General features: G+C 35.6%; 1 protein-coding gene across 8 annotated transcripts in view; it reads left to right on the top strand.

Moving 5' to 3' along the window:
• The window catches only part of RHOT1 (ras homolog family member T1), a 66,427-nt gene that overhangs the window by 43,540 nt on the left and 10,091 nt on the right, over nucleotides 1-12,796 (top strand). For 3 of the 8 annotated variants that reach the window (XM_060290999.1, XM_030862126.2, XM_060290995.1), the window contains 3 exons: nucleotides 521-723; nucleotides 1,780-1,875; nucleotides 3,505-3,627. In XM_060290999.1, coding sequence (XP_060146982.1) covers nucleotides 521-723; nucleotides 1,780-1,875; nucleotides 3,505-3,627 — 422 coding nt within the window. Of the gene's footprint in view, nucleotides 1-520; nucleotides 724-1,779; nucleotides 1,876-3,504; nucleotides 3,628-5,129; nucleotides 5,240-12,796 lie in introns of those variants that run through there. The other 5 variants (XM_060290996.2, XM_060290998.2, XM_030862128.2 and 2 more) reach the window with 5 other exon arrangements.

Here is a 12,796-nt window from a genome sequence, read left to right as displayed (position 1 = left end):
TAACAATAGGAGGATATTTACCAAATTGAGACAAAATGATCCTATGAAATTTATGTAGCCATTAAAAATAATGGTTTTGAATTCTGAAAACATGGAAAATTCAGTATTATATTTTTAAATGGTTATGTCCAGCATGACTACAACTATGTAAACATATATATATGCATGTGCTTAAGGACTAAAGGTAATATCAAAAAATGAAAATAGTGTGCTTTAGGAGGGAGAATTTAGGTAGATTTCTTTTTATTTCAAAGTATTGTTTCTTTTTGAAAAAAAGATTTTTTTTTTCAAATTGTAGTGAATTTGAAGAATTGTTATATTGTTACCAGCATTAGAAAAGTGTCCCTGGTCTTATTATGCTACTGACCTAGACAACTGCCAGTCTTTGCCTCTTAGTTTACTTTCTCCCTGAAACTGTTGATGCTTTGCCTATCTAGAGAAAATTTTTAGTGCCCATTTAATTAAGTTTAGTAATTTTTGAACTTGTCATCAGATTTTGATTTCACTTTTTACTCTGTAGCAACACTTTATGGACAGCAGAATACCTTGCTTAATCGTAGCTGCAAAGTCAGACCTGCATGAAGTCAGACAAGAATATAGCATTTCACCTACTGATTTCTGCAGGAAACACAAAATGCCTCCACCACAAGCCTTCACTTGCAATACTGCTGATGCACCCAGTAAAGACATCTTTGTTAAATTGACAACAATGGCCATGTACCCGTAAGTACTTGCTCTGCCATGATTTTCGTTTTGCATGGTTTGTGGTAACATTGCATGCCTTTATTAGCCATGAGGGTGGAATCTCTGTCACATAGAAGTTGTTCAGCAACAGAAAGAGACTTTGTAATGAGAAGGGACAAGTTTGAGTAAATGCAGGTTTGGTTTGGGTACCAGAAGAAAATTATATCACTGGTGCTTCTGATAATATTTGACTATATTTGAGCAGGCTGTAACTATCTTAATAGGATAGTGCAATAAAACTCAGCCTCTCACCCATCATTAAAAAGATAGTCTTACTGCAATAAAATGGAATTGACATCATGCTAATAAGGCATTTCCATATGAACAAAAAGTTAACTTTTATATTTTTTCTGCTGATTAATTGACCTTGAGTATGTGAAGGATTCTAAAATCGTTTATGAATTTATGTTTAAATTATGGGTATGTTTGAGTTCAGGATATAATGTCTTTTTTTAGTGCTATAAAAAGTAGTTGTAATTGGGATTCCTTCTATATAAATGTTTTATGTTAAGTGTTATGAGCCACAAATTTTATGTACATTTATTGTATATCTCTACATGCATATGCACAAGCACATAACTGTGGTCATCTTTGTAGTTTACTAACTGCCTTAAAATTGCATGGTTTTTAATGGCATTCTCCTCAAGTACGGTGTTTGTATAAATTCTGTTTTGTGATAAGATAGTTTTTCAGGCAGTGCGTTTCTCAGGACTTTACAGTTTATTCTATTTATTATTATGTTATTCTCTAAATTATTTTTCTTCTTATGAAAAGTACAGTATAACATAGAGTAATACTCAAAAATTGCTACAAGCTAATAAGATTTTTCAAAAGGTTGTTAATTTGTACGGATTTTTCAAATCAGTTAACTTGATTGCTGTTCCATTAACTAGTACTTTAAAAAAAATGCAGCAAACCCTTGAAATTCTATTTGTATTGGAAGAGAAGTCATTCCTTCCTATTACTGTTAGATAAGCAAAACCTTACTTTTTATGTTTACCTTTGCTTTAAAACTTTCATGTATGTTATCTACAGAGAGGATCATTACAGAGACAGACTCTCCCGAGACATGGGCAACACTGATAGAATAGAGAATTTGAGAAAAATCTGGGTCTTTCTAAAAACTGCTTTGTAAGTTACTTTTTCTTTATGGCTTCTATGGCATTTTGTTGACATTTTCTTATAGATGACCAAATCTTTTTCTCCATAATTCACATTTAGTAATTATCCAGAAACGCACTGCTTGGTCAGGCTTACTGCCTAACTGTATACTATGGTGTCTTTCTTTTTAATATGTAAATGCACTGTCTTAATCTTGTAAATAACTGCAACTGTGTTTTTAGATCTGCATCTTTAAAATTTTACTGCAATATGTGTGAGTGTGTGTGTGTGTATATGATAAATGTACATACATGGACACTTGTTTTTATGGTTAATCCGAAACTACTTCTCATGAAGCATCTCCCTGTTGCTAAGCATACTTTGCATCCCTCCTTTTTGGTGGGTGGAGCCTGTATATGTTGAAGAGTCAGATTCAACTTATAAAATAACAGATGGATTCCAGTATGACAGCTGGCAGTGACTTAGTAGCAGTGATATGTTCATCATCACAAGTCAGATTTTAAAATGGAATGTCTTGAGCCTGTAAGAGTCTTTTAAAAAATTAATTCTTGTTTTTCTTCATGTTGGGAATTAGGCATTATTGGGATGCTGCTAATCTCCACAACCATGCCACGGTGTGCTGTGGTCTCATCAGATCTCACAAGCTAAGCCAAGTCAGATTGGGCCAGTCCATTGACTGAGAAGCCTCTAAAAAATGTTCAGGTGTTACAGGAAGTGATGTAATTGATTCTTCAGGTGGCGCTCTTCTGAGTGGGTTCTGCGCCAGTACCTCTCCAGGGGTGGTGTGATGGCCTTGTATGTCTGAGTGGCTCTGACCACTGAGCAGTCATTGGAGACCCCCTACTTTGGTTGTTAGAGTGGAGGTGAAATGGGCTGCCCCACGTGCCTGTACCAACTAGTGCAACTCACTCAACCAGAAAGGAGTCAGAAAGCCTCCCTAAATTTCATATCTAATATCAATTGGATCCATTGTTGATTTTTTACACCCTTACCCAGAGTTTCATATTATCGTACTTAGCTGGTGTGTTTTGCTAGCAGACGAAATTAACCCTATATTTTGGGTTCAAGTAGAAATTTATGAAGCACTTTGATTTCTTTGGGAGCCATGGTGCTTGATGAATTAAAGACGATGTTGTTCATATCTCCTCAGGGTTGAACATACTCGTCTTTTGACTCTTTTGTGTATTTGTCACTCTTCTCCTTCCTGGTTTTCAGGCATGTGTATACACTGAGGGAGGAGGAGGGGATGGTTATTTAAATGCTAGCAAACTCTGACCTTTTGGTGGGTGCTGTGGCTTACCCAGTTTTTCTTTTATTAATTTAGATGAGGGTGCCATCTATTGCTGTGCATATTTATTCCACTAAAACCCTTGTACTGATAATTCTATCCTCCCTCCAAAAAAGCAAAAGTGTTAGCTGATTTTCCTTAGATTTTCTATAGGGAGGGAGGAGGGAGCTATTGCTGTTCATTATATTTTTGGTAAATGTGGAATTCTGCACAACTTTAGCATGCCCCACACTGTCCTTTTCCTTAGTGTTGCTTATGCCTAAATCTTTTTTTTTTAAGTTGGCACACTCTGACTTGTGCCATATTTGTAAGTAAGAACTCAACTCCTGTCCTTCTGTGTGTTTTCGCAGCCATGCCCGGTTACGCTGTATGTGCACCTGCAACAGGTGTACATTTTGCATCTGTCAGAACTTCCTCAACTCAGACTTGCTGCAATCTGTAAAGAACAAAATCTTCACTGCAGTTCTTAACAGGTTCTTAACTTTCTTTACTGGGTACCAGGCATTCTGTTAAAATACAAAAGAAAAAAGTGGTTAACTATTTATTATACAAATACTACAGAGACAACAAGCTGACTGATGCCCAACTAACTTCCACTAAAATTCTCACTATGGTGACAATGTTTAGTTCTGGAATCATCCTTAATGTTTAAAAATTAATAGATATATTTAGGGGACTATAAAGTAAGATTTTAGCTTTTTTTTTATTAAGGAAGTTAAAGTATTTTTTATATTAGGGGATAATATATGTAGGGAGATTAGAAATCTTTTGGCTGAGAGTTGTAGAAATAGATTAGGGCTTTAGTAAGGAAAAGACACATTGATTCCACATGTTATACTGTACTCAGCTTGCATTCAAATAGTACAGCTTATTAAAACCATACTTATATGAGCGGTATCTTGGGTTTGAAAAACTCCTCTATTGAAATTATTTATAGTTATAATGTACTTTTACTTTTAAGTACCTGGAATGTTTTTTTGAAATGAAGATAATAACCAACTATAAGGATTCAAAGGAATATGGAAAAGAAAAAGATCTATAGTACTAGTTTTTGAGGTCTTTACAATTGAACCCGAAACATAAAGTATGCCTAGAAAATAATATGCTTTTAAAAAAGAAAGAGAAACAACAAGAAAACAATAGGTTGTATACATTCCCTCAGAGCAATAAACTTGGAAGGTTATGTTCTTATTCTGGTCATGCTACCTTTCTTTGTTCAAATCGATTTTACATTTTGTGAACATTTAAGAGCCTATGTAATATTAATTTGTATCTAATGTCAAATTTTTATGTGTCTATGAATGAATTACGTTTTTGAAATCATTCAGATGTCATTGGGACCAGGGCTTGATTAAGACAGATGATCAAGCTAAACAGATTTTGGTTAGAAATGGATCTTATTTGGGTTACTGTTGGGCTCTTACTGAGGGCTAGGCTCCAGCTGTACCAAATGAGTAGGATAGTTTGTGTCCACCAGCAGTGTAGGCATGGCTATTAAACAGTGAGGCTGCATCTTACGTGAGTCAGAAACGGACTCTGAAGACATTCTAAAAGAGTTTCAGTGATGTTTGGAGCACTAGTAGCTCTGGAATAAGAATGCAGCCATCATAGGTGATTGCTTTGAAGGGATCACCACGCTCATTTGGTGGTGAAGGTCTGCCTCTGTCTTTTGAATGGCATCTTATAAAGAGTAACACAGACAGATTTGCTCATGACAACTGTCTGAGAAAGTGCAAGGCTAGTTCAAACCAGACAGCATTCAGGAGCTCCGGTGTTGGAAATGGTAGAGTTGGAAGAGATTCTAGAATTCATCTGGCCTAACCTCCCATTAGATTGCCTTCCTGTGAGCCTTCCTGATAGAGTTTAGAGATACTGTTTATCTGCTGATGGCTTTCCTCATTGGAGAAGGTTTTTGCTTTTGCCTTTTTTTTTTTTTTGGACTAAAATTATTTCCCTATAACTTTCTCTCCTTTAGCTTTAGTTCTGCCCTTTAGAACAACATACGACTATTCTACTCCCTCTTCAACATAGCCTTCAGACATTTGAAGACGGCCATCATGTCTCCCCTAAATTTCTCTTCTCCAGGTAGAACATCCCCATTTCTTTCAGCCTTTTCTTAAATGGTTTAGTGACTTCATCATTCCTGGTTTTCCTCATCTGAAAGCCCCTTAGTTGTTCAGAGTACCTCTTAAAAAGTGCCACTGAGAATGGAGAACAGTGCTCCCGGTGTGATCTGACTAGTCCATAACGGTGGGCGGTCATATTCCACAGTTAGGACAGCACCTGTCTACTGCATGAATTAACTTTTTAGCAGCCCCAGCCCACTGTTGATGCATATTAATCTTGGGGTTGAAATCAGATTTTTTCATACAAAGTGCTATTAAGGCAGTGTCCCTCCTCTCTGTGTATTTGACAGTTTTAGTTGGCTCTTTGTATCTAAATGCGGATACATATGTATCTCTATTGAGTGTCACATTCTGCTTTTTGATCCATTGTTCTAGCTCAGTCATTTCAAACATTATTTCTGTCATTTGTCCCATTATATATATTTCTCGGCATTGTGTTATTTGCAAATTTGGTAGCTGTGTCTTCTTTATCTTTCAAGTTATTGATTAAAAAATAATGTTGAATACCCAGAGATTAGAGAGCGAGATTGCTCAAGCAAGCAAGCCCTTTAGTGCTCCACTAGAGAACTCTTCCCAGTGACACAGATTCAGAATTCTTGGGGAAAGATTATTCTGTCAATTAAAAATATTTTATTATCCAGCCCATGTTGTATCTTACTGTCTTATAAGAGATTTCCTGGAGGGCTCTTTTGAAATCAATATAATTTCTACCACATTCCTCTGATCCACCAATGTATTAATTTTATCTGAATAGAAAGTGACATCTATTTGGTGTCTTATTCTTGGTGAACTCACCTTGGCTCCTAGTAATTGCTGATCGCAGACCATCAGTTTTATTCTAGAAGCTCTTGATCGTTCATAATTGCAGATTGATTCGTTGTCTGCATCTTTAGTGCCAATTTTAATTTTAGGTTGGTTTAGTCAGCTTCCCAATGAAATAGGTTGGGTGTGCATTAATGGATGAGATTGCTCATCATAAATTACTCTGTACGGTGATCTTCGAAGAGAAATCAGTACATTTTGTCATATCTAATTATAAACTAGAAATAATTTAATGGTAATGTCAGCATACATCACTGATGTCTGGTAATCAAGAAGGGAAAGAATGAAAAAGATGAGGAGGAAAACCAGCATACTTTTCAGAGAACTCCTTCCTCTTCCCTGGTAGTATTTCAATAAATTATTTTATAGAAGTCCAGTGGAAATTTAGGAGCTCTATATTGAAGTTTCTTCTAATTCACAAAAGGATTATAGATGAGGTAGGTGAGGATGGAGGCCAAAAACTTAAGTACCTACAGGGTCTGGATGGATAATGTTAATGAATGAAGGTGGCCAAGGAGAAGAAATAAGAGAGGTGGGAGCTACGACAGGTCCTGTCTGCAAGAGGCAGCCACCACTCAGCTCTGGCTGTTGGTTATTGTGCAAGCGTGGTATAGCCAGGACTTCTGATTCTCTGAGACACTAGAAGCCAGAATTTTTTAGGTAAAATTTCCTGATATTTAAGTAAAGGCAATTAAATTTTAAAAATCTGAAGTACTAATCAGAACAAAGAAAGCATGTTTACAGGCCACCAGTTTGCAACTTCAGTCTTAAGACATAGCCTAAAGTTGTGAAAATGCAGGCCAGAAAAAGGTACACCTGAGGAATGAAAATGTCTCTTAAAAACACCTCCACATACAGTTTTACTCCTTTCTCTTTAATAACTGGAAAAAGTAATGGGGTTGGTGGGGTGAGAATGGAACCACTTTCCCTACCGTGTCTTGGGTTTTGGCAACCTTTTGGTGGTTGGTCACCACTGGTTTGCTGTTCTAGGTGTATCTTAATGTTACATAAACAGAAAAAGGATTCACTAATTGAGTAAAAGTCATGTAAGAATTTTTCACTGTAATTCAATAGGGACGATTCTCACTCAACAGTAAGTCTTAAGTCTTTTCATTTTAGAAATCTGCTGTGCCTAGCGTTTGATTTAGAAGTATAAATGAGCAGTTTAAAATTTTTTATTTAACCAAAAAGTTTTGTTAAATGTCTGCAAAGAAATTAATAGACAAATATTGGTGCATACATGTTGGTCTCAAATTAGTACATTGTTTTAGCATGCTTGTAAAAATTTTGATCACCAAAATAGAAACTACTTCCAGAGATAATACATGTTTGGTGCCACGTTCTCCCTTTATGTCATCCTCCTACCACTTTGATTTATTCATCCAAGTACTTAAGTACCTGCTTTAGATAGGATCTTGCTGTGAGCTGGGGCAAAATATCAAGATGAAGAAGATACAGACCTGTATTTAAATACCTTTCTAAATATTGTGTTAAATTTTTTTTTTAACTTTTGGTTATATTTTCAGTGACCTTAGTGCCTTATGCTAGCAAAGGAAGTACTATAACCTGATCATGAGAGGATCTATGCCAAATTAATTAATTTATACTTACGCAATTTCAACAGTTCCAACATTTCTGAAATTGTCCATTTTTCCCCATCTGTTTTTGACCAGAAAAGATTGTCTTTATTTTTTTAGCTTATTTACTGACACTATGTATTTTAAGTAGAAAATAGTAATAAAAATTTTTTTCTTTCCAGTTTAATTGAATGTATATTCAACATGTGAGAGAAGTGTTTAACTACATAGCTGACGTGTGACTTTGTTCTTTGGTAATTATGGTCTCAGCCTTTAGATCTGGATAGGTTTATGTTTTTCTTTGTAATAATTTATGAATAGCTGGAATTATTTGAATTTAAATACATTTGGAAGATTATTAACCTGTGGCCAGGTGATTTTAGTCTCTGGCAATGCTTTCATTTCAAATAGTGAAAATCATGTTATTGGAGAAAAATACCTTTTGATCATATTTTAATTATAAATACCTCTTAAATCTGAAGGTGTAAAATGATTATGTAGGAGTGGGCTTGATTGTTGGTTTGAACTACCCAGGATTTTAGTTTATTAAGTATTTATTATTCTGACTTTAGAACACTCCTGCTTTGCATGAGGATGTCACTGTACTGTAGTGTGTGTGCACTTTAATTTGTCCCTTCCTTTAGGTGTTCATTTTCATTTGTTTGCCTGTGCCACTTAGTCATTTTATAACTCCTCTTGAGCCGTTTCCCAGCTGTGTTTCAGTGTATAATCCTCCCATTTTTCCTAACCTATAATTTAATCAAATTGTTAATTTTACGATTTATTATTTTGGTGTGGTTTTCTCTGATGCATGTCTTGGTTTTAGTATTTCTTTCACCACATTTTAGTACTTGGATTAGCCGTATAGGTTATTTGTTCATGTTACTTCTTAAGTTTGGTAACAGCATCTTACTTTAGCAACAAAATGTGTAGTTCACACTGAGTATTTACCGAGACGCAAAGGTATGATGGACAAGTCGTCATACCCATTGTATTTTTTATCCTGTTTATTAATGTATTTTTAAAAATTGGATATATGTGACATTTATTTTAATCTGTTCTTTAACGACTCACTTCATTTGCCCATATTACTTTAATAATCACCTAAGTTACTCCTTCACATTGTTTGAAATCATGTTACTTAATATAGGAGCCCTGTTTTTGAAGAAAGGACTTCACTGTTGTCACGCTAAAATGAACTGTCTTTTCACAGGATTGCTTTATGAAGAGGATAGTTTCCTAGAAATCTTAATGCTATAGAGATTCTGTAGGGAATGTAAGAGTTCTCAGGATATTATGTTACAGTAAAATATTGTATTTTAAGGAAGTGCATCCTCTGTTTTAATTTCATATGAAACTTCTGTGTTCATATGAAAGGTCCTTACGAGGCTTTTCTTTGAATTTGGATACATATACATAGTCATACGTTTAAAATTATATGAGAGCTTGTGTTATAGATTCTCTTCAAGTAAGCTGCTGCTGCTTATAAATTAAAACATTTTTGCCGTTTGGTTTAGTACATTAAAGGGCACAGCAGGATGGAGTTTGCCTATTCTGACCTTTAAGTATCTGTAGTTAACATGTAGAAGACATTATGTGTTTCCCATGTATCTACAATCATCCATGAATTTTTATTCTTCTAATGCTTGGTGAAGCATTTCTTGACATTGATGCACACCTGTGTCCTTTTCCTAAGTATGTTACTGTTTAGGCATGCTCAGTTAACAGCTTCCGTATGATTTGTGTTATAGTTCATCTTTGTTGGACACTATGGTTTTATTTCTTAACCTATTTCGAGAAATAGCTTATTAAAATGTTTCATGCCTACTAGTTCAATTAGGAGAATTGTCATTGTTAAAATTATTATTAGCAGTAATGGCATTATTATTGGAGGTAAATATGAAAAAATACTTCACCAGGTGGTAGAAACATAAAGCAGGGAGAGGATAACATTCCCTTTATTATTGGTTAAATACACTGAACCAATAAAGATTTTAGTTCATGTTCTTATATTTACCATAAATTGTAGAGTTAATCAAAGCATTTTGTATGCCTTCTTTAAGGCATTCTGTGCAAAGGTACATAGGAATTTTTGTCCGTTGTTATGTGCCTATGTGACCTTCATACAAAGTTTTTAATGTGCCTCTTTATTGCCTGAATTTTGAAACACTATCTTCTCTCTGCCTTGTTAAGTAGCAGCCTTAGTAATATCCAGGTCCAAACCTGTTGGTTTGCTCCCACACTTGTGTCAAAAAGCGCTTGTTGGGCTTCCCTGGTGGCGCAGTGGTTGAGAGTCCGGCTGCCGATGCAGGGGACACGGGTTCGTGCCCTGGTCCGGAAAGATCCCACATGCCGCGGAGCGGCTGGGCCCATGAGCCATGGCCGCTGGGCCTGCGCGTCCGGAGCCTGTGCTCCGCAACGGGAGAGGCCACAACAGTGAGAGGCCTGCGTACCGCAAAAAAAAAAAAAAAAAAAGCGCTTGTCATCTAATTGACATCTGGGCCCTCAGCACTTCTAAGACAGAAAGCCAGCATCCAGTCCACAGGAATTTTCTACCTAAGAACTCGAAAGCTGTGACAAGCTTCACACGATTTTTTAAGGTTATATTTTAGCATTTAGTCGTTCTTTCTTATGTTCTAAAAAGAGATACTGCTGAACCTAAGTTATTTTATTCTGCGTACAGTAGGGAAATGTGTGATTCTGATATATCAGTAGATTGGAAAAAAATAACCTTTTTATACACACACACACACCTGCATTGGCAAGCGGGATTTTAACCTCTGCGCCACCAGGGAACTCCCTGTATTACTTTTTTAATAGTCAAAAAAAACTTAAGAAAAAGTATGCAGTAAGATATTATAATTTATTCTGAGGTGTATTATGTGAATCATTTGGCAAGAATTAAACTTTTGAATTGTGGAAGCATTCCTTTTGCTTGAGTTTATAGGCATGAACTAGGAAGCAGCCTTATGAAACTGTTACTCTGCTTCTGCTTGAGATCTGAAATGACAAACATGGCTCAGTTCTTAATACTTACAATTAAGATTGCACTGTTCTCCATTCAGGTGTTGTCAGTTAGGCAGGCACTGCAAATGTGCCATCTGTTATAAATGCGTTCTCTTCTGTAAATAGAGCCTGGTGATGTAGCTTTTAAATGCATACGGTAAAGACATAAAATAATTCTCTAAGTAGCTTTCTGTCTAAAAGTAGTTTTCCATGTCTAAAAGTATGTTAAACAACTACTATAACATCGATAGAGTCATTGAAATATATTTTATGAGTCAATGGTTGCCTTGAGTGTTAAACTAGCTGTATGTTGAACATGTATCTGTATTGTTTTTCATCTATAAATATGAACCACTGTTTTGCCTATTGAAGACTATACTATAGCTTAGGGAAAGTAATAATTACTGTCTTGAAATGCAAAAGAAAACTAAGCAATAAAGTCAGTTAGAATATATTATTTCATGAATGGTAATACTTTCTCAAAATTCAACAAAGGGAGCTAAGCTGTGTTAACAGTTTCCATATGTGAAGAATATTGATGAGAAATCATTTTGACTGATTTTAATGTCATTATAGCTAATATTAATCCTAACCCCCTTTTCCCCTAAATTAAAAAATAAGTGTAAAAATATTCTCCATTAGTGAAGATGCATGAAAATCACAGAGAGACCAAACCTGAAGCAAAACTCTAATGCACTTTTAGCCTGTGTTCTCACTTTAAGTTCTGTACATCTCTGCTGACTTGGAGTTGTAAACTTTGAAACTCTCATCATAGGGCCATGACAGCCTCTGAGTTTGGGATGTTTTACTCAGTTTTTTTTTACAGATGTATGTTTGTAGTTTTTAGTAGTCAGAAACTAGAAGCATTTCTAAACTTCATGACTAATAGTTGTTAGCCTCATTTTGAGTAAATACTTATAGTCACCTCATATTGTCAGGTACTGCTTATAGTATTGGTTTCAAGGGCTTCTCTTAGTGTTTCAGATATACCAAGACCAGCCTCTGGGGGATACATAGAGAACGTATATAACAGCCTTAGGTTTCCTGCCTGGTATGTGAGTGTTTTAAAAGAGTATATATAGATAGATTTTTTTAAGTTTGGCAATTTTCTATAGAATAACTTTATTTTAAATATAGAAAGCATGAGATGCATCATGTAGGGTGGCAACTCAGTTTATGTGTGGGATGTTTAATTGAGAGATATTACTTTCAGTCCCCTTCTTTTGTGAGCTGTGCTATGAACTGCAAACTGTGTGCATGTGTATAAAAGGTTAAGAGCCCAGGTAGCTGAGTGGGGTGCCGTGCTGTTAGCAGACGACGAAGGCAGTGTTATTCACCAGGTGCATGCCATCAGCTCTGTAGAAGATTCCATCTTCGTGGAGTCATCTCATGGTCCACTTTTTCTTGAAGCCAGGTAACATTTCCCACAACCAGTGGGTTGCCTTTGTTGGAGTTTTTCCAAGTGGAAAAACTAAACACCTAAGTATTTTCTTCCCTAACTGTTTTTTAAAAAAATGAAACATTACCTGTTGGAAGAACTAACTTGCAAGGTGGCATGAACCTGTGTTATCACTTTGCTTTGTAAAATAATAATTATTTAAGGAGTGACTTTTTTTTTTTTTAATAGAAACTGGGTAAGATAAGTTGGAGTGCTTTGTGTTGTTTTACCATAGTGATAAGCATGGAGCACTTTGCTTGTATTGTAAACTTGTTTCTTAGGGATGTACAGATTGCATTTTGTGATAACTAATCTGATTGTTCTCTCTTTGACTATTACTGAGACAGTAGTTTTGTATAATTTATAGATTTTTGGCTCTTAACTCTTTTGCATATGTCAGTGTCTTGGTCTTTTAATGATGTCTGACTCTTGCTTCAACTCTGTTTGTTTAATTTAGTTGTGAAATAACCTAAACTAGACAGTTTCTCTAAGCTCTTAATTCTGTAAGTTTTCTGCATCACCTCAATTGTGTTCACTTAACTAAAACTTCAGTGACGCTGAATAAAATGTTCCAACCTTTGCTTTAAAGCTGTATCCTCTTCATGGTAAGCTGTCATACTTGAGACCCTTGGGGGTGCTTAGCAGTGTTATTAACTGAGCATGCTCACAAACT

Source organism: Globicephala melas, chromosome 20, assembly GCF_963455315.2.
Source record: "Globicephala melas chromosome 20, mGloMel1.2, whole genome shotgun sequence".
NCBI classification, from domain to species: Eukaryota; Metazoa; Chordata; class Mammalia; order Artiodactyla; family Delphinidae; genus Globicephala; species Globicephala melas.
The sequence above is the reverse complement of the archived record's forward strand: the minus strand, read 5'-3'. Positions and strand labels throughout refer to the sequence as shown.